Genomic DNA, 23,052 nt, shown 5'->3' with positions numbered 1-23,052 from the left:
TTATCCATGACTTAGGCGTTAGTTGCAGGCCTGAAAGGGTAATACAGTTATGATTTGTCTTTTTCGTATAACGCAAAAACAATATAGATAATGGTTAGTCAAATTAAAAATAGTCAGCCTTTTCTATAATTGTCGAGTTAGGAAAAAGATTAAACTGAACTATCACTAACGTAAACCATCCTGAAAATACCTAAATATTTCTGAAACTGACAAATACCAATTTGTAGTTGATTTCATAACATACTTCATAAGTGATTTTATGCGACCTAAGTATGCTGTCGTTCTGTTTACATCAGTATTCAGTAGCTATAGTATATGATAATATTTTTTATAGCCCTAGGCAAATTGAAACTATAACAGAACTTGACTCTGTGGCAGCAGTCATTGAGGTAATAAGAAGGTAATAAGATACTTGAAGTCAGCTGTTAGACTTTTACTCAGCGTGCGTTTATTGGTCTCTCAGTATTGTGTTAGTAAAGCGATTCACAGTTTACATCAGCATATAGAGATGGGAATACCTACACTACTAATAAGAAACGAGTAATTTGCCACTCATTCGCTGATGGATTTGAGGGACATCCATCAATTGAGAAAATACTTTGGCGTACTTTTATGTGCAGCAATACTTTTCATATTGCTGACGAATCATTACTACAATCAAGACCAACAACGTGTTCAAGTCATCCCAAACATTCAGAATTCTTCAGAAACTTTACAGCAATCAAACTCTTCAACCACAATTTCAAATCTGAAACCGAAATTAAAGTTCAATTCCCTTGCACCGACCTTTTTAAGTGAAAGTTTAAAAAGTGAATTAGATACTGCTCTTCGTAAGGCACAAACAACTAAGAAGGTAAGTCTTCCGTTAAAACAATAGTCTAATGAAAACCACCCGTCATTCGCGAACCCATTAATTTTAAAATAGCTTTCATCTCGAGATAACCCGAATATTTGATCGAACTTTATGGTATCGATTCATTTCTCCGCAATGACAAGACTACAACTGTAAAACTATGACAGTATTCTAGCAGAAATAAGAAAGCTGACAAATCACAATAAAATAATTTGCATGTCATTTTGTTTATCTCTGATGTTGTATTATTAAACTAAAGTTTGATAATAAGCCTGTTTATTAATTTGTCTGCATTTTGTTTGCCATTCAGATCATTCTTGAATGGTACGGGGAAAATCCCAAGACAATCAGATTGCAGGGTATATGCGGATTGTGCGAGATAACATCTGATAAATCGCTGGTAAGTTTGGTATCATTGAGTTTCTTCTATGCGAAAGATGTATTAGCAACATATAGATGTATTAGGAGAGTTCTAAAATGTCATGTCCCGCTTGTCTCGTACTAGTCCCATTTGTTCCGCATTAATCTCCATTGTAACGTAACCTTCTTCTAAAATATAATATGTGCATGCAGCAAACAACTATTTCAATGCTGCAAAATTTAAGATCCCCTATCTTTAGCACAGAAGTCAAAAGCGTTTCCAGAAATATTTCAAAAAAAATGTATAATATTTTTAGCTCAATGATAACGCCACAAAAGCTGTCGTATTCAATTACAAAAAAATATTCGCCCACACAATGCCTGATCGACGAAACAGGTAAGCAATATAATATGTTAGAACAATAATTTACGGTAAAAACTGTGGCTCTTGACTAGTGAGGACTTTTGCACAAGAAAAAACATAGCATTGTAATGGATAATCAATTTGTTGTATGCAACACAATATACTCCAATCGGTATGGAATATTAAACATATCAAAATCAAAGGATCGAGGCGTCGATATTTATCAAACTAAAATGTTTTCGGATTACAACAGCAATTAATTAATTAATTACAATTAAGTACAACAGAACTAGTCGATTTAATTTAATGTGAGTAAATTTGAGATCGAGATAATCACAAAACCCCAATGGGTAGTAAAAAAGGTAACATTACAATAATGTATCATAAATCTAAACTATTTCAGCCTCACAGCTAAGCTAGAAGGGATTTTATTGAAAAAAAAATGATACAACGATTTTATCTTTATTATGATGCGTAATGGAATTCCTTGGAAAAATTCAGCAAAATTATATTTCAGGCTTCATAACTGATTTTTTCTCAGTGAAAGTACAACTGATATTACATTTCGTTACAGGAGAAGAGATCAATTCTATGTTTGGCAAACTGGAGAAGCTCCACCAGCTTTGCTTTATCTACATCGACGATATTTTCAATATGAAGAAAAGCTAGGATTTAATTTAACTCAAAGTTTCCGGTATATCAATGTATTGCACTATAAGTAAACCTAAAATTTGGTAAAGATAATATCAAAACTTTTTCACATTTAAACAAATCATGAAAAAAATGTGATAAAGATATTTCATATTTGCAGTCGTGATGCTGATATTTATCATCCATACGGAAGTACATACTTATCACTTTGGAAGAAGAAAAAGTCGGAATATCAAAAAAATTTGAACCTTATTTTGGAGAATAAAAGTAGAGTTGCTGTGGCTGTTATATCAAACTGCCATACCATGCCTGGAGCCAACGTTCGTTTACAATTTGTACGAGATATCAAATCTGAAGGGATGAATTTACACACCTTGGGTGGATGCTTCAAATTTCCAACTTTTCCGAAATTAGAAAAAAAGAAGTTTGCTGATCTATTAAAAACTTACAAATTTTATTTCGCGTTTGAAAACTCTTATCACTGTCGAGATTACATAACAGAAAAGTTTTTTGTAAATGGACTAGATGCAAGCGCAATACCAATTGTATGGGGAGCAACAAAACAAGACTATGACGCAATAGCTCCTCCTGGATCTTATATATACGCAGACGATTTTTCTACAGTGAAAGAACTCATTAACTACATTAATTACCTCGATAAAAACGACACAGCATATCTGGAATATTTCAAGTAAGTAATTTTTTCCATAATTGCATATCATATCGTAGTAATTTTTGAGTTGTTTTTATAACTAGTGATGCAGTAATCGAAATTAAATAACAAATTGGCCCAATGTCATTACAGTTTTGTCTAAGCTTACGTGAGTCTCCCAATGAAGGTTTCAGTAATCAGAGGTAATCAGATTATTAATTTCTCCCCGTCATCTTTGCAATAAAATCATGTACTATCTTCTGAAAATTTACCTCGAAAGTTTGGCGTATATCATATTCTCACATTTTGTCCATTTAGTACATTATAAATCGAAATTACTCAAATTACAGAAATATAAATTATTAGCATATAAACATCCATAGGCTGGTTTATTGTTTGTTTTATAATAAAGCTACAATTTAAAATAGCAAACTTAATTTTTAATAATTTGTTTATAGATGGTACCAGATGCCATTGGAAAAATTGACAGAATATGGACGTCAGATACGATACTGTCAATTATGTCGTATTTTACACGGAATAAATGTAGATGACATGTTTAATCCGAATTACAACGAGTCGACATACGAAAGACCTTTAATATCAGATAAAATATATCCTCGTTCTGTAAAATCTCTATACAATTGGTACTACAAAACTGAATACAAAGATTGCTTGAAATCACCATCAAGATTTTACAGAGACAATGTATCATTAGCTGCAAAGACATTAGCAAAACGAACATGATTGTCACAGTTTTCTACTTTTCAACAATCATGCGGTATATAAAGCAGAACTATGGAAGTTTCTTCTAAAAAAATTACTTACTAAAGCTTGCAAAATTATGGCTGCATATGGTATCTTCGCCTTCCCAAAAAAGATATTGTTTCCAAATTTTATTCTGTTCAAAAATTTGAAACACGTATATTTCAAAGTTTGATTACTAACAAAATATTGTTAGATTTCAATTACAAGCGACTTGAAAGCACGATCAATGGCAACGAAATGTTACCACTGCATTTTGATTTATGCGGATAAACGTGAATAAAGATATTAAATATATACGGTTAATACTTTTGTTCAATTATTAAGACTATATATATATACATAAACTGGAGGGGTACAAACAACTCCCCGATATATGACAGTCGGCGCTCGGATAAACAAACAATTATAAGTTCAGTAATGACCGCGATCCGTTTGTTTCGATAAATGATTTTACTATTCAACACCGTATTTTGGGGGCCGAGTAAAATTATTAGATAGTTTTCTAATATTTAGACTTCCTATACTTCAGAATAACTTTAGAATAGACTAATGTTGAAATTTCCGGTTGTTGAAAGTTATCCTGAAAGTAGAATAAGTTACAGACAATCCTCCGCTAAACATTTGCAGTTAACAGAAAATTGCTACAAAATTTATATTAAGTTACCTCACTGGCGTGTCATATATTAATGTTTTAATATAATTACCAGACAGCAATTTCAATGAGAATATAAAGGTGCAGCAGTTCACAATGCAAATTGCCACAATGGATATAATTTAATCATATGTAGCAAGTTTGTTGCTTGGATACCACAATATCGTCACGCTAATAACCGAATTGCGTAAGTCATTTTTGGCGATTTTGAGTTTTTTATAAAATAGGTATTTATGTAATGCTGCGCACCTGCCTGTTAACTCAGATTTTATTTTAAGAATTCCGAAACCCATGAAAATGGAGATTTAGTATGACATGCACATTTGTGCAATTGTTCCGTCATAATGAATTATCATGGTTACGCAGTACTATTGTGACGTCACAAAGACAAAATAACCTCGGCGAAGTATTTTCGAGTTTTTGCATCTCGGATTCTAGCTTAGCACGTATTAATTTGAATTTATACTACAGTATAGGAAGACGTGCATTTGTGATATTGACTGTCCGAGTCCAATTCACCTTGATTGGCTTTTATATTGGGTGCATTGCTGTTTTATTCATTATATTTAATCTTAGTCTTATTTCGGTGGGTGTGCAGATTGTGTTATAATGATGAAATATATATTTTTAAACATAAAAAAATAATGTAATTGGAACTGATTAGCTATTTTGGGGATTAGACATTGTAGATACTAAGAATTACATTCGTTTTTGGAATGTTTAGTTTTCAGGACTGGTGCATATAGTAAAGTTGCAAAATTGCGTATGTCCCCAAGTCATAGACACATTTCTGCCTAAGTCACAGTGCGCCATTTTGACGTCAGTTAACTGCGTCATACAAATTAAATTAAATCCGGCTACGATCAAAAAATTGATCCATGGCAAATTATTGACTCTCAATGGCATAACAATATCATTAGGAAGTTTTTTACGTTTTTCTCAAAAATGCTAAAAATGACTTACGCAATTCGGTTATTGGCGTGACGATATTTAATCAAGATAATTTAGATGAAATATGAGGTACTTTTACTAACCGAAATAACTCAAAATTGGCTGTGGTCCGATTCACAAGAATGAAAGGATATTTTCTCTGAAACCACCAAATTCCTGTCTACAGTGTGGAAAATCCTTTCTAATATTTATATGCAAATGAGATTACATCATGCAGTGGACTCGACGGTTCGACAAATTAAAACGAGATAATGAAAAAAATTTGTTTTAGTTTCAACCTTTATGGAATAGTCGTATTCTTCGTGAAATGCTATAAAGGTAACGTTCAAATTGTAAAACATATGAAGCCAGCACAGTAAAATTTACATGGGCTATCAATTCATTTAACTGATATTTTTTGTCTTTCTTGCTCGATACGTCTGAATGGCAACAAAACTTCCGCAAATAACATGGATGGATGCTTTTGAATACCCAGAACATTAAAACGCAATTTATACACCCACACAGAATTCAAAAACGGAAGATTTCACGTACAAAAAATAATGTATGAATCTGTCTTGTCATAAATGTTTGCAGTGAGGATTGCGAAGACTACATGTTTGTTGTTGATTTGCTTCAGAAGAGTTATTTTGAAGAGAATTCAAATTTTTGAAGAGAATTCAAAAACGGAAGATTTCACGTACAAAAAATAATGTATAAATCTGTCTTGTCATAAATGTTCGCAGTGAGGATTGCGAAGACTACATGTTTGTTGTTGATTTGCTTCAGAAGAGTTATTTTGAAAACACAACAATATTTTTTCAAAAATGTTCGAAGATTGTAGCAGAACCCTTTCAAAAACATGGCATACCGCGCAGACCAATCCGTAAAATAACGAGTCGAGTTTTGTTGAAATAGAAAGAGGTGCGCACAATTTCTTCTATCAACCATAATGGCTAGTTACTAATCCGAAGTTTTCGAATTCAATAAACTCATTTGCAAGTATGACTATCGCTTCTTCTATCGCGTCATTGTAACTTAAGTCATGTGCATAGCACTAGTCTGTTATAAATAGTGCAGGAATATAAACAATTTTGTCCAAACTTTAAATTAGATGATTGAATTTATTTGCATTTTCTGAGGAAAGAATAGGAACTATTTTCTGTACGTTATTTCAATTTAACACTGGAATAGAATTATTTGCGGAAATCACACTTTGTAAACTTCATGTTATCGTAAGAAAAATAGTGAGTTTAGATGGGTTAATATTGTTTGGTATTTTTCTGGTTCTTCTTCGTTAAATCTGGTTGCATGCCAACTCTTCTGAATGGAAAGAACTGCTCTAGTATCAGAAAACTATAACTCGTTTTCAAAATTGAAATCCTACTAAAAGACAGATATCGCAAGTATTCCGGAAATTTTTGATCCCAACAATAAATAAAACTTGAACGTATCGTTTTCATTATTTTGCCACGGTTCTACAAACTTGAATGGTTTATTTCAATTTTTTTTTTTCAAACTCAAGACATGACCGTCCGATATCCGCTGATAGAAAGACAAATAGTTTTTAAATGTAAGTTTGTGAGCCTTGATTGAAGTTCTTTATAGGGACAGGAGATACAAATATGTTGCAGTTTACTTAAGATATTGTAAATTTGAATCCTATAATCCAATTTAGACTGCCAGAATATAGCAGAATCGAACATTTTTTAAAAAAAGGTTCCTAAATATGTAATAACTTATTGACCCGTGTGCAAAATTTTTAAAATGTACGTTTTGGTATTTTTTTTTACCTGTTATTACTTATCGATTTTAATCGGTAAGTATGTTGATAGGTATTTGTCTGTTTGTCTGTTAGATGCACGCGATATCTCACGAAAGCGAGATTGAATCTGCTCCAGATTTTGCATGTGCCTTCATCATATGTCGGACCAGAAGCCTATTGATTTTAGATGAATTATGTCGTATAATTAGCGATGTATTAATTAATTAGTGATGGGACACAAGGTGTCACTATGGAGTAAGAGCGCTGTTTTGGGGATCCCCTAACTTTTGATCGATAAGTCTTCGGTCTCTGACCGATATTCTTGTTTTTATATTAATCCGACTTGAATAATGTCTACTATAGAACAATAAGTATAGCGTAGAATATTGCAGCATAAAAATAATTTTCATATGAATACTATGGCAAGTAAAATTAAATATATTCTAATATAAATATATGAGGAGTTGACGGTGCATGCAATTCTATTTGGGTTGATCTTTTTGGCAATGGTAAAGGGGTTGTAGGGGTTTTGAAACGCAATCTGCGTACTTCAGTTTCACACAGTTCCTTTTTGCGTAAACAAACCCCACAAAAATCATGAGATAAAGCTTACTTAAAAGACTGATGTTATTGTAACGAATGTTAGATCATCCTTGTCGATACTTTATATCTGTAAATGCCGTTTTCAGTCAGGCGGGTAATCCGGGTTCGTATAAAATTCCACAAAACCACAAGCGTACCGACAGAAGGTAAAAACAATTTCAAAATAGGACTTCAAAGTACTGTAAATATAGAATAAATTTTAAATATAATGTACATCAAACTTCTGAACGCCAACCTTTTCTTTGTGATATTTCATTGCAATTCTTGCTGTGAACTACTCTATTTTATTTCGTTTGGTATGATGACGTGACAGCACAGCAAGTAAAATAGAAACATTGCAACTTAAAATTGTTGGAAATGGTGAAATTAAAAGAATTAATAATATTGATGACGATTGCATCACAGACTGGTCTTGGAGACAAAAAATTACTCAAATTCAAAAACAATGGATTTACAGATTTAGTGGTCGCGATTCACCCTGATGTCCCGGAGAACGAACAAATAATCGATTCCATTAAGGTAAGTAAGAATGGAGAACTAGAAAAAGAAGCGGCTGTATTAAAAACCTGTATTTTAAACCGAACATATTATCTTACATCATCATACATAAATTGTCGGTGAAAATGTTAATCGTGGTTACCCAATTGGTACGTAGGCCTAGCCCTATAGAGTTGCATCCATGCACCAATTGGAACCATAAAAACTATTTTAGGTAGTAGTTAAACTAAGGCTTGTTTGGAAACTCGATTGTTTGGCACACGTGGTGAGACAAACAAATATTTGCGATATTAGTATCGGTATTTAGCATTTTATCTTCTTATTTTAGAACATGATGACTGATGCTTCAGCTGCTCTATTTACAGCTACAAAACGGAGAGCTTACTTCAAAGACGTCACAATACTCGTCCCTAATAATTGGAAAAACAAGGATTATACACCAGCATCAAAAGAAAATTTCAAATCTGTGAGCTATCATTGACTTGCATAATGTGCAGTTACAGATTGATTTAGGATCCAAACTAGACGTAGGCTACGTCGATGTCCCAGCACTCAATAACAAAGTAGAGATATACGCAGACTTATTACCTTAAGAAATAACTAAACCATAAAGTCAGTTTAACAAATCAAAATGCCCAAATATCCAACTAATTTAATTACAGTATAGCTTTTAAATCTCCAACAAACCCAATGGCTTAAGCGGTTTTTGAGATTCTGCTCTAACATTGTTCTCGAAACTGCAAATGCCGAACGATTAAACCATGTTCTATCTCGTTGTTTAAAATAGAGTCTCATTATTGTTGTAGGCTGATATACGAATCGCACCTTCTCACCCCAGCTCGGGCCATACTCCGTACTGTTGGAAAGAAACGCCCTGCGGATCACCAGGGTCTTACATTCACTTAACACCAGAATATCTACTCAATTCCGCTATATCTGAACGCTACGGACCGAAAGGTAAAACTTTGTATACTACAGTTGTAATAAAAAAAAAATTCTAGAATAAGACGTTTTTCTTCGCTTTTCTCAGTTTTCTAGCACAATTATCAGTGACTCCCTTCAGTTTGAAATGAGTTATCAGGGACTCATATCAGTGACTCAGTTAGCAGCGACTCACATTCCACTCATCGCTTTTCTCCTTCGTCTAAACAACTGAGCGGCAATGTAGCGACATTTCCCTGTAATGAAGACGCCTAGAAAAACAGAAAATCTGATATTCGTATCAGTAATGCAATTTTTAACAAAATTTTAAGGCTATTTGGCGGCATTCTATTTTTTCAGCAATGCCATACTGTTTTAGTTGACTTTTGTTAACCAAAACTTTATTTATCTCGGGTTTATGATAAAGCAGGGTCATTAGCAATCCTGTTTCGATTTAAATAATTGTTTTCTCAGTTTAGTTCATTTTATAATAATAAGCACAATGTTAATTTAATCAATAAGGATTGTACCTACCAACCATATACGGGAATTTGAATAGAACCAATTTACAAATTTAGTTAAAGTGAATTTATACTTCCTTAGGCTAACACTACATTAAGTTAAGAATATTCTTCATGTGTTTTTAGGTAAACTTGTTGTCCATGAATGGGGACATTGTAGATGGGGAGTATTTGACGAATATACAACGGGTGATCCTAATGATAAACCATTCTATTTGAACTCAAAAGGGCAGGCGGAGGCAACAAGGTATAAAAAAGGATTTTCTTAACTTTGCAATCAGAATGAAATAAATATTTCTATTAAATCGTTTAGATGCTCTCTCGGAATACAAGGACAGGGTTATAGAAGAATTTCAGAACGATGGGTACCATGTACCACCGACGAGTCCACACTACTACCTGAGCCAAAGTGTAAATTTATACCAGATAAAACACAGCCAAGCAACGTCAAAACATCTTTAATGTTTGCGCAATTTATTGATGGGGTAAAAATATTCAAACTATTACGAATAGTGGAGATAAACTTTAATTGCAATTATAATGTCCAAGAATTTTTTTTGTATGGGACACACAAGATTGTGATATGAGTATAAATATATCAATATATACGTTGAAATTGACAAGGGTATGGATACAAATATATACAAAACGTGTATACCGCAATATGATATTAATTAAACTAATTTAGTGTCAAATGATATGGTTTTATTGCTGCTTAGCGACCAGTATTCAAGCTCTAATTTTAAATCTTTTCCAAATCATAGGTAACGACATTTTGTCACGACGATCCGTCCGACCCAATAAACAACCACAACAAAAACGCACCTAATCGACAAAACAGGCAATGCAATGGAAGGAGCACTTGGGCAGTTATCATGGACACTCGTGATTTTCGTGGAGATACCATTAATAAACCTAACTTTGCGATAAGGAGCACTGTTCCAAATTTTCACGTCAAGAAACCACAAATGGAAAGGGTTGTTCTTGTCATGGACACATCTGGGAGTATGAATGAGGTAAGTAAAAACTCGAGAAAGTAAATCGAAAATGAAAACTGAGAAGTATGTTTCATTTCTTAAGGCGTCCAATATAATTTGATTATGTGTTGGTAGTATCTGAATTCTTTTTCTCTAACAGAATGGCAAGCTTGAAGACCTCAGGAGAGCCGCTCGACTTTTCATAAAAAGTAGTGCTAACGAAGGTACATTTGTGGGACTCGTTACTTTCGACTCTTCTGCATCAGTTTTGAAACAGCTTACGGAAGTGCAAAATGGAGATAATAGCCGGGACAGTCTTGTTCGTTTACTGCCCAGCTTTGCAAGTGGCGTAACAGCAATTGGCCAAGGAATTCTTGCGGGGGTGCAGGTAATCATGTCATTTAGCTACGTTGCCAGCAATAAATATTTACACTATTTTGTGCAATGAAATTGTGTTAATAAATAGAACCTGGTATTCAGTGGTACATGGTTATCAGACCAGTACTTCTGAGTCTATCCAGAAAATAAAAGCGAATTTTTGGTCTTCATAAAGATTCGCTGTTCCAATCTCATGAAGATCGGACGCTTTATGTGCATCAATGGTTTACAAAAACAAACTACGGCCAAATCTCACATCTGTACCATTTTGATATTAGATCCAGTTTCGCTCGCATTGAAATAGAGGTAAAACTGGGCATTTTCAAATACCCCAAATTGAATATCCATTTCAAATCGAATCGAAACTCGAATACTTGAAAAGTATGTAGTTGTGTATGGGTTCTTCAGACAAATAAACAACCGAAAACATAGAATCCATCACTGAGACAGTTTGCTGAGTTGTTACACAGAATAAGAAAAATATTCGATTTGAAATTTCCAGCCGTTAGGCATGAGGAAATTTTACTTCATAACTTTTAGTCGTGGTTATAATATTTACCATAGATTGAAAACTGGAATAAAAATTTTACATTAATTTACACCAGATCACGTTCCAAATTACAGAGTATTTTAATAATAAATCAGTAAGTATAATATGTTTGTGATGGCGGTAATTCGGGAGATTAAATGATTTATATTCTCTAGAATTTAAACTGTAGTTTTGCGAATCGCGCTTTTGGATTTTGAGAGAATATACCTTGGCAATTACGTATGGTAGACCAACAATAGCGAATTGCTTCCTGACTATCTGCATAATTATCGGTGTTCAATGAGCATGGTGATTGGGTCTTCTCTTGAAGCCCTATACTTAAATAGACGTTATTTCTAATGTAACCTTTTTTCCGCACTTATCTCATAAATGAAAACGTAAATTGGTTATGCGTTGCTTTACTTTACAGGTACTAAGTCACAATGGGCAGTCACCAGAGGGTGGGTATGTAATCGTTCTTACTGATGGAGAAGAAAATGTTGAACCCTTTGTTGATAGCGTGAAACCAGACGTAATGAGTAAGGTGTGTCAGTTTCGCAATAAGTAATATGAATAAACTTATAAATATTGGTCTCGTTTTTAAAATCGTTTTTTTTTTAATTTACAAGTAAAAGTGAAATCAGTTTTATCAAAATTATTATTATTATATTTTTAGGGTGTTATATTACAAGCGATATTTTTTGGTTTGGTCAATGTCAATTCTGACAGTTCGTTGCAACAATTGAGCTCGGAAACAGGTGGAGACTGGTACTATGCAAGCGACGCAATCAACTCTGGTTCCGAATTGAATAACATTTTTGCCTCGCTAGCGCAGTCAAACGATGGGGGTATCCCAACAGGATCTATACAAGTATTACGCTATTAGTTTTGACTTTCGCAGCTAAATAATCTGAACGCCATCAAACGGTGGTCTAATTTAGGCAGGTAATGCCATGTAATCCTAACAGAATCCCATGTAATCCCAACGAATTAGTATTATAACGGTTTATATTATATTGTGAGCTGTACAAACTGCATGCATTAGTAGAATTGATGAGATCTCTGCATATATACATCTGGCGGATGAACAATAGGATATTGGATATGTGTTTTATATGAGAATATATTTTTATGTAATCTTTCTAAAATAAAATATTGAAATAAATGTGATAAATTCTGAATAAAATCACATTGATTTTTTTTTGTTATTTTCAGATATCTAGCGAGTCTTTTGAAATATTTCCAGACGTTCGTCAAACTGGAAAGGTTGCTATTGATGGTTCCGTAGGACTGCAAACTACATTTACTTTCAGTTGGTTGTACATTGAACCAAAAATCGATCTGAAATCGCCATCTTCAAATTGTGTTTATTCAAATGTTGTCGTCGAGGGTGAAACATGTTCAATTAACAACATTCACCAAAACGACAGCAGCTTCAAGATAATAACTTTCACCATTCCTGGAATTGCGGAAGTAACATTCTTAGTTTTGTTGTTACTCATTTTTCATTGACCATTTTTCATTTTTAATGACCATACGGTTCTGGTGTCTTGGTTCACATACTACGTGAGTACCTCATTTCAAACTATTATTGGCAATTCTAAAAGATATATTAATATTTGACACGATCTTTTTGCTAATTTCGCGTTGTTGTGATTCTGAAAAATTACTTTTCTCTTTCAAATGTTTAATTACATAAAATAGAAGAACCGACATTTCTCTCAATATGTCACTTTTTTATTTGAAATATATGACAAACGTTTTATTTTGTAACGCTTGTTCGCCGATCTTCCCAGTAAACACGGTACTCTAAGGTTTTACCGTACCGGTACCGCAATGTTTGTGCTGGTATATTTATATTTGAGCATTGCACTCCGGTTTTTGTTTTAATTTTGTATATTGGAAATATTATGCCACCAATATATAACGATTGAAATTGTTACAATTTCTTACATCGAATCGATTTTTTTCAAAACGATCACAATAATATCCAACTATCTCAATTAAATCTCGCACCTAAGATTATAATTTGATCCTAATTAGCATTATGATGAAAGGATATGAGAAGAACTATCGAGAATATATTTTACATACATATTTATTTCAAAGTAAAACGATCACAATAATATCAAACTATCTCAATTGATCATCAATAATATCAAACTATCTAATCTAAACTATCTCAATGTTTCAAAGTATTTCAAGTTTACGTATCAATGCATATATTGGTAGCAAAATTCTGGAAGCCTTTTTCCTAAAAAGTGTCAATTTCGTCTTTAAACTTGGTTCCTGTTTTTTTTTTCTTTGCAGTTTGGAGTTTGGGAGTACAATATTACAGGAAAGTTTCAAGACGTGGTAACCATTTCTGTCACATCTGCTCCATCCAAAGCAAATATTTATCCAATAACTGTTGAACCAGAACTAACCTTGACAAATGTTTCCGGAAATCAAGCCGCCGTTGTGGTTGCAAGGGTGAGTAGTATTAAATAGTGCAATACTGCAATAACTTTAAACATATTTATAATATCATGGTTGTATAAACGCGAATAGCATTCTCATGGCAATGTTATTTGATTCAATTTTAATTTAGGTCTTTCAAAATCTACGTCCTGTACTTGGAGCTACTGTGAAGGCCACAATAACTAGGCCCATAGGAGAGGAGACTTCGATAACATTATTGGATAATGGTGCAGGTAAGTTGTTATCATTAACGCTTTCGCTGCCACGGGCTACTATATAGGCCCAAGCAGCTGACCCCTTACTTGCACAATATCTCGACGTTGGATGGATCAATTTCAACAATATTCACATCGACAGAAACTGCAATAAATTGCCTAAATTTTGTGAAAATGAGCAAAATAGACCGGAGAATTTTACAAAAAATTCGATATTGGCTATGCCAGGTTCATACGCCATTATATCCTAAAGCAGTGGTTCTCAAACTTTTTCAGTCCCAGAGCCGCATTTCAAACCTCAAAGTTATGAAGAGCCGCACACAAACAACGCAAGGTAAAATAGCAACAAACCTTAAGCGCGTATTTAAAATATCAAGTCATCGTAACAACAACACATGTAACAACTAGGGCTGGGCAAATATTTGAATGATATTTTACTATTCGAATATTTGGTACCACGTGGCCTGAACCTCTCTGCTTGCTCTGCTTGGACACCGAATTCGCGCGTCTCCAACTCAATCGTAGATTGTGTGAGATTTTCCAACGGCGCTCGCTATCAGAAAAAAACGACAAATTTGAAAAGTCGTTGTCTTTGGGTTATGGTGTTATATGCTATCTTTGCACTTAACGTTTCGTTTCAATTCCATATTTTGCAAAAAAAAAACCTACCGACCGTTCCGTAAATTTAGAAACGTCAAACCAAGTTGGGTATTTAAAATAAATTTAAATTTTTAAACTCCGCATGCTTGGTGACATGTCATTAGCCATTTCTTGCATTACCGAACATAAAGTTGATTAAAATTAAATGTTAAAATGACTTTTCGGCGTTTCATTGTGAAAAGGGCGATTTTGGGTCGTTAGAAAACTCTAGTTATATAAATAGCATGGATTTAAAATGACCAAAAGTTTTTCCAAAAGCTGGTATGAGTTACTTGTTTGAAAAACACTCATTAAAAGTTGTAGTAACCATATAAGAAATGTCATATGCTACTCCCTTTAAATCACTTTGTATCAGCTCGACCATGCATGGCCGTTGAACCAAGAGTAGAACGTAAAATCAATCGTGCATTTTGTTGTAACAATGCACACTGACTCGTTGTTGAATTTTGAAGCATTTGGGCAGTAATAATTAAGCCTTAAGGCATGACATAATCAAAACCTTTAAGTGAAGTGCTGAATTTGTGAATTCCGTAAAGAAAATTGAGCATCACTCAGTAAGTATTTTAGCTATAATAACCATCGGGGTGTTGTTTTTGGGAAAAAAACGTTAAAACTTGAAGGAATTAGTCATAATTAGCGTCCGACCCTCTATTAGGCCCAAAGGCCTTTATTGCCAATTTATTTAATCGCTCTTTTATATCAACATTCAGAATTCACGCAATCGTAAATTTGCTAGGTTTATCTATCTAATAATAAAATAACACGAACACCATGGAAAAGCATGAGAACCTCAATTATCATTTCAATAAATATCTGCATCTCGGTTACTGTTCACTTTAAACAGGCACGGTTAATCTCCAAGCGGTAATAAGGAAGGTCAAATCCAAGGCAGGGGATAAAACTCAGAATAAAATTAATTTGGTTTTCAGCCCATAATGTATTCAACAGCTGTCGCTGATGTGAACGCAAGGGTATACTAAATACTAAAACAATCATTGAGTTATTTGATTTATACATAATATTCGGAAATGCGACAAAAACTGAAAATCCACAAAGCCAATGATTACAGCCATGTCTAAAATCTTTCAAAGTGAAAAGTGTCCGAGTGGTCGCGAAAACGCTTACTGTTGCGTCACTATTGCATATTGTAGATTAGTCAACACTACGCAAATAAACACGGGGAAATCCATTCGACTGACTAATAGACTTCTGCATTTTAATTTCAAGTCAATGGCTAGTTTTCAATGAAAAATTTTCTTTGAAAGTAATTAATTTTCAAACCATTAACAAGAGCCGCAGGAAAGGTTGTCGAGAGCCGCATGCGGCTCTCAAACCCTAGTTTGAGAGTCACTGTCCTAAAGTATGTAAGATAGAGCAAAGTAGCCTACTCGCTAGAAAAATTGTACACTGTTTAAATATCTTTCCATCGATTTTAAAATAAATATTACATCTTTATTTGTCGCTGAGTTCATAACCAATTAAGTTTGCCATTTTTAGTGGCATTGGTATTTTCATGGTTCCATACGATTAAATTGCGTACGTTACGTATTCGTCAAGGTTACGGGTCGCGTCGACGCACGATCTATTATTACGGTGACGTCGTTGACGACGTAATTGACGTTATTACGCAGCGCACGATTATGGCGACATGGTGGCGCCAGCAGAGACAACAAAGCGATGGGCAAAATGTTGCGACACCGCAATAATAATGTTAAACGGAAAATTGCGATTATATTTTGGTCCTGATGCGGTGACCAATTGTATATTGTACCATCACCAGAAAATATAAAACGTACAAAAATAAAAGAAACTTGGGTGAATGAAAATAAACAGGAAATTGAGGTGAAGAAACAGTCCACAATGATAAGAGGCTGTCAACGATCATGTATTTCCATGTGATATAACTCTGTACATGGTGCGGGGCAAAAAGCAACACCCCTGCAAAAATATTTGGTTCTTGTTCGTCGAGATTGTCGATCCGAACATTGCACGCAATCACGATATATCGTAGAGTTGGCCAGCGAGGTTTTAACAAGTCAAGGCATATATCGTGGATAAAATCTTCCAATTCTTTCCAGACTCCACTATACAGAATATGTGCATTTACCGCGCCAATGCTTATCAAGGCATCGAAGATTTGGAAAAACCGCTCTAGTCTTTTGCGAGGGAACAAATAAGTTATCATTCCATGCGATCGACCTCACCCATGGATCTTGTGTAATTTTCAATACACAAGGGCTTTTTCCAGTGGCGTAGCATCCACCCCCGCAACCCCCGCGGTCGCGGGAGGGCCCACAGCGCAAAGGGGCCCTAGAGGTTAGAATTAAGAAATGTAAGCTGCAAAACCAAAAGTTGCATTGCAAAACCAGTAATGCACATCTAACGTTGATGTTAGTTCAGCTCAAATCGTTTTGTTACGTAACAATGCCAGAGAGTCGTCGATTTTCGACGTCTTGTGGTTAGATCGCACCTGCAAAATTACGAAGGATGTCAGAATGATGTCGAAAGCAAAACAAAAAAAGGGCTGAAGAGGAAGCACGTATGAAAAAAATTAAAGTAACCAAGATAAACGGCAAATTTTATGTTACCATTGCCTTTTAATAGCGACATGTTATGCTTTTTGACGAAATAAAAGAGCGTTGTGGATGGATAACAAGGCCTATCTACGTACTGCCAAGTACAGACCAAAATATTTTTTTCCATCGCAGGAATCGCTCTTCATCGTCTTTTTTAAGTTGGCTCTTCGTCATGTTTTTAAACAAATCCGCATAACTTTTCTATGATATAAGTTCTGGCGTCACATCCAATGACGTTGACGGCGACGCACAGCTGGAGGCCGCGATATCGACGACACGTTGTAGTTACGCAACAACGCACGATCATCATGACGTAATTTAGGTGCGTCAGAGCGTCGTTCGACGGCAACACAGGCAAAAAAGTAGCAAATTTTGCAACTTTACCGCTTTGTTGCTCGAAAAATTCAAATGCAAACATCATTCGATTTTTTGTGTATGAAAAGATAAATATTTTGGTTACCCAACTGTCATACCTAATTTCTCGTTTTTTGTGGAAAACGGCACTATTAATCGCTTTATTTTTTGTACAAATTTTTAATTATATTTTTTCATTTATCTTTTCAATTGAGCCTTCTAGAACATAAATAAAATGATTATTAGATAGCCATGAAAAAACTGAACAACTTTCATATTTTTTGTGTGGCTAAACGGTTTTAAAAATATAGCTATTTGAAAACGTGACTCTCAAACATCGGAAAAATGTCGAATATGGCTTGGCAGCGAAAGCGTTAAACTTGCAGATTTTCATGCATCTGAGAGTCAGTTGCTGCTGATGTTCCAGATAGCTGTGGTTTGATTTTTTTCTATTTGTATCACCAAACAAAAAGTTACGATCAAATAGATAGACCAGAAGGCCCAATGTCGTCTCGCCCTCAGCAATTCACTTCATGATGCTTCGAGCTCACCGAGTTTGCTGCGATGAAAAGAAATCGCGGAGTCGTGTGACGGAGGCGGTCGACTAGCACAGTGCTAGAGAAGTGTGTACGGTGGAATAAAAATCGTTCCCCTTGAAAATCAAATTTTTCGGTAAGATATTTTATCTCAATAATGCACAAAGAAAATTGAAAAAAAAAAATTTAAAGTAGCCTAATAGGCTTTTAGCGCCTTCAGCTATCTCAAAGTATGAAAAATTTGAAATAGATTGCTTAATTAGCTACGGGGAAAAGAGGGTATATTTCAACAACAACAAATACGCCAACATTAACAACAATGAGAACGCAGAATGCAGCAAAACGTTCCGTAGACCCACTTTGTGACTTATAACTATCCGGAGTGGTCTAGCATTATGTTGGTTGATTAGGCATTGCATAACTGAAACTTATAATGTAAATTGCAAAATATATGGCAACGGACGACGAACAAAATTATTAACAATATGGAATATTTGACCCGATCTTGATTCTGAATTGTGAGTCATTTGTTGGTACTCCCGTAGTATGTGAACATACCATAATTTCAAGTACAAATACTCTGGGAGACACTTGGCTAGTCCCCGAACTCGTAATATACCGGTAACTAAAATAAGGAAAATTAGAATAAAATTATGGCCTAACCCTACCTAACCTGATACACATACTACGTTCTGGTGTCCACCATCTTGGTTCACATACTACGTGAGTACCCATTTGTTTACCAATTTCATACTTGTGTCATTTTCAGGGTCCGACGTCAATTCTATGGATGGAGTTTATTCAAGATACTTTTCTAATTTCAATGCACAAGGAAGATATTTTGTTAAGGTATATTGAAACTAATACATATATTTTGTAGATCATATCATACTAATTTTAATTAGCATAGGTGGTGTAGCGACCATACAGTCTCAAATTAATATAGGGTAAATATACTTATATATAATAAGAATTGAAAGATTATATGTAACACAGGTAAATGTGCAAAAAGGCGGGGATGAACCAGTCGGAACTGTTGGATTTATAGGAGGGTCGGACATTAACACTGGCTTTATTTCGGACGACGGTGAGATAGTAAACATGCCACTTTGGTTATATGTAACTGAATTTTTCGTATCGAAATTTGAGTATATATGGTATAATTAATATGTAGCCATTTTTTTTATTTGAATTATTCCAAAATTTGAATTATCCCAATGCAGGAACGTTTGTGCCCAATGTCAACAGCATTGACATCGAACCAGTTGACTTATCTGGAGCAACAATTGTTGGTACCTTACAGCGAACTGCATCCACTGGAGGATTGGCCTATACAGGGTAATACATAAAAGTACTTTCCTGAGTTATAAGCTTCAGTTGAACTTATAAGCAGCGCCATCAATTTGTTCCAATCCCACACAATGAATCTGAGTGAATCCTGCTTTAAACTCCAAATTGATGTTCTGACAACCTTCGTGAATTTCCACCCAGTGTATTTAATTTATATATCGGAAGTATTCAATCTATTTATATGGTATTTTAAAACCATCAAACTCACAAAATTGTTCTATTGTCAAGAATATACAGTGTCTTATGACTAACGACGTTAAAAAAATTTCAGGCAAGTTGTATTTCGGGACATATTTCCACCAAATAAAATCACGGATCTTGGAGTCACACAAGTTGATTTGAACGATGCAAGTTCTGGCATTACGCTAAAGTTTACTGCACCGGGAGACGATTATGATTCTGGCAACGGTAGAAAGATTTTCTTATTTATTCCGGGGAAAACAAAAGCCGATAAGACGACATATAACATGGCCAATTATAATTAATCATATGGCGAATCACGGCTCCACGTCCAGATACTAGTTCATGCCGGGTATGGGAATAGTTTATAAAATATATGTTTTAGGTGCCTGGGCTTGATGGTAGAGTAGGCCGTAATCAACCTGCCGTTACTAATCACCTTATGACAGCGATAATTATCCCCCGCGAACCGGGACAGGGTAATCAAAGGTGCGATGTGCGTGTGCCTAACGCTCAGCACAATGTACCAGTCGCCGAGCCAGGGCCACAATTCCATTTGTATAGTACAGCTTCAGTACTATTTCTTACATTGTTTAATTTATGTCACATCAAAAGTTGTCACGGCATCTATTGACAAGTTTTACTTTTTTATTTATTCTTGACATAGTTATAGGTTAACAGCATGTGTGATGACATTTTTCAACATTCAGCGTCATGGTATGAGATCAAATACACATTTAATGATTCCTCGCTGCTGTTGTCGGAATTTGCAAACCAGACATCCGTACAAAATGTATTAATTACTGAAGGAAATTTGAACAATCCGAAGCCGGCTATGCAAATGGAGAGTTTCACCTTTACCATCTCAACGTTTCCAGACAATGCGGCTTCTGTTCAGTGAGTATAGTATGCATATTAGATTACAAAGTTTATGACATGTTAACACAAATAGTGAAAGAGTTCAAAATTCAATTCAAGAGTAAATAAAAATACGTACTTATATATTGTTGCAAATATCAATTGATAGTTTTTTTTTCAATGCTATGGAGTCGGGGTTTGGAGGATTTCATTGGAGTTGAAACCGGAATCTTACTTTCAAACTTTCTGAAGTCGGAGGTCACATTTCTCCCAACTTTAATGCAGAAATACCTAGCCCACTCTACAGTCCCAGTATTATCTTAACCAGACTATATATATAATGCTTTATTAAATATTGATGATTTTATTTAAAATCTATAACATTGTTTTCTACAGAGTAGCATTGGCTGTGCGCGCTTACGATGAAGAGAATAATCCATCAGAGATTTCAAACATTGCATTCATCACATTTTTTATCGAGCCACCACCACCCGTGAATCCAACAACTGCTCCAAATCTACCATTTGGAGGTAAAATTAAACACAAAATCTGCAGATGAATGAAGCACTGGATATTAATATCAATTTAATACCCACATATTTATTATTTGTATTTCAGACAAATTTTGGTACTTCATTGGAGGATTAATAGGAGGAGTAGGTAAGGAGAGTAAAATGAAAATATATCGTTTTTTTCTTGTGAACCGGCAGAATTTCATTTATTGGGCTGGTGCAATTTAATTTGTATAATATAACTCAATTGATATTGCAGAATGATTTTGACAACATCCGGCAATATGAACGATGTTCAACATTCTTGAATAATAAAAATATAATGAATTATCAATTATTTACTTTGCAGTTCTTATAACAATACTTGTCATTCTCGGATGCCTGTTTTGTCGGAACTGATGCTTACATACAAGTGAAGAATAAAAACCAACCGTGATTCTTATATTCATTCAATGAACATTATCTTGAATAGTTGTGTCTGATTGCTGCTGATCCTGATTGCTTAATGTTTGCCCATATCTTATTTCGTATATGCTCTACTTTGCACGTTTTATTCTAAATGAGTGAACAGTTATCACTCAATTCCAATCTGCCTAATTGACCTTAATCATTCAAAACCCATCCTACGCGCAAAAATAAAGTGAGATATACCAAACAATTTTAACATTGGCTCTTATGGGGTATGTGATCACCAGGGCAGAAATTTGCATTGTTTGTGATTTCCTAGTTATCTTTCGTTGTAAACGTGGGCAGTTTTATATATAGAATGATTTTTAGATGTTCTTCGATATTTTATGACGATTAACATGGTCAAGTTTTTTGATAATCGTACATTAAAATTTTAATGGGTGTTGTGTTTCCGCTGACGTCTTTCCACCCAAACTATGACATTCTGCCAACCTGGGAAATATGCAGCGCTAATGTTGCCTTGGGTACCGGTAGTGGTGGGATTCAATTTTTTTGTCATCCGGTTCCATCATACAATTGTCATATTTTCAGGCGGTTCTGTTACAAAAAGTCATGTAATGCTAACCGGTTCGTTGATCTCATAAAATTCCGTGAGACGGTTCTATAGAACCGGTGCAAAACCGGCTGAATCCCACTACTGGGTACCGGTACTGGAAGCGTTCAACATTGACAGTCTTTTATCTATATCATTTCACTCGCGCGTTTGTTTACTGGTTTTACGCATTCATACATGTACAGTTAGCAACCACCTACTGAAGGCATGCTGACGTGTTATTTATTTTAAAACTACCGGTATCGCACCGAGAGGGTGGAAACTAAATAAGGACATAATAAGAAACACGAGCAGTTGGAGCGCATATTTCACAGATTACAACGCGTTGGCAAAATGTCATGGAAAAGTGAGACAGACGCCAGCGAAAACAACACGCCCACTAAAATTTCAATGAACGATTATCAAAAATCTTAACCATGTTTATCATGATAAAAATATCAAAAAATATTCTATCCTCAAAACTCCACACGTCTACAATGAAAGATTCGCGCGTAGGATGGGTTTTGAATGACGAAGGTCTATTGACAAACAGGTTTTTCATTTAATCAATTCACTGATTAAGTCCCAATCGGGTACCTCTTGTGACTAATTTGTATATACTGCTAATGAATATTCAGACTACAATCACATATCATTGAATGATACGAAAGAAATAAGAGTCTACTATTTTATAATACTTCAAATCAGGCTCTAAACTTTAGATAAGGTTCAGATCATATAATTTTGAACACGTCTCGAAAGTCATGGCAATTGCGCTCGCTTACATGTAAATAAAATTATACCTTGTCGTAATTAAACTAAACCGAGCGTGGCGAGAATCATCTTAGGTGAGAAGTCAAGCACTCCTCTGGTAGCCAGAGTCTAGCGCAGATTTTCCCAGAATATGTTTCTAGCAAAGTTGTATTCCA

At 34.7% G+C, this 23,052-nt stretch overlaps 2 protein-coding genes across 2 annotated transcripts; both read left to right on the top strand.

Moving 5' to 3' along the window:
• Positions 1 to 8: 8 nt before the first annotated feature.
• Positions 9 to 3,951, top strand: LOC120332423 (4-galactosyl-N-acetylglucosaminide 3-alpha-L-fucosyltransferase FUT6-like). Its single transcript, XM_078119261.1, has 6 exons — positions 9 to 853; positions 1,164 to 1,253; positions 1,531 to 1,610; positions 2,152 to 2,271; positions 2,389 to 2,919; positions 3,339 to 3,951. The coding sequence occupies exons 1-6, from the start codon at positions 563 to 565 to the stop codon at positions 3,625 to 3,627; spliced, it is 1,401 nt and encodes a 466-aa protein (XP_077975387.1). The 5' UTR covers positions 9 to 562; the 3' UTR covers positions 3,628 to 3,951.
• A 2,441-nt stretch (positions 3,952 to 6,392) lies between these two features.
• LOC120333243 (calcium-activated chloride channel regulator 3A-1-like) lies at positions 6,393 to 22,802 on the top strand. The gene is made up of 20 exons (XM_039400607.2): positions 6,393 to 8,117; positions 8,425 to 8,562; positions 8,903 to 9,053; positions 9,665 to 9,785; positions 9,852 to 10,023; positions 10,303 to 10,554; positions 10,676 to 10,903; positions 11,853 to 11,966; positions 12,099 to 12,293; positions 12,638 to 12,895; positions 13,733 to 13,894; positions 14,013 to 14,115; positions 18,993 to 19,072; positions 19,220 to 19,310; positions 19,447 to 19,561; positions 19,845 to 19,981; positions 20,464 to 20,650; positions 21,008 to 21,141; positions 21,230 to 21,271; positions 21,473 to 22,802. The coding sequence occupies exons 1-20, from the start codon at positions 7,956 to 7,958 to the stop codon at positions 21,520 to 21,522; spliced, it is 2,892 nt and encodes a 963-aa protein (XP_039256541.2). The 5' UTR covers positions 6,393 to 7,955; the 3' UTR covers positions 21,523 to 22,802.
• Positions 22,803 to 23,052: the final 250 nt, after the last annotated feature.

The sequence above is a fragment of the Styela clava genome, chromosome 13, assembly GCF_964204865.1.
Source record: "Styela clava chromosome 13, kaStyClav1.hap1.2, whole genome shotgun sequence".
Classification (NCBI taxonomy): domain Eukaryota; kingdom Metazoa; phylum Chordata; class Ascidiacea; order Stolidobranchia; family Styelidae; genus Styela; species Styela clava.
Note: the sequence above shows the minus strand (reverse complement) of the source record. Positions and strands in the feature narration are given on the sequence as shown.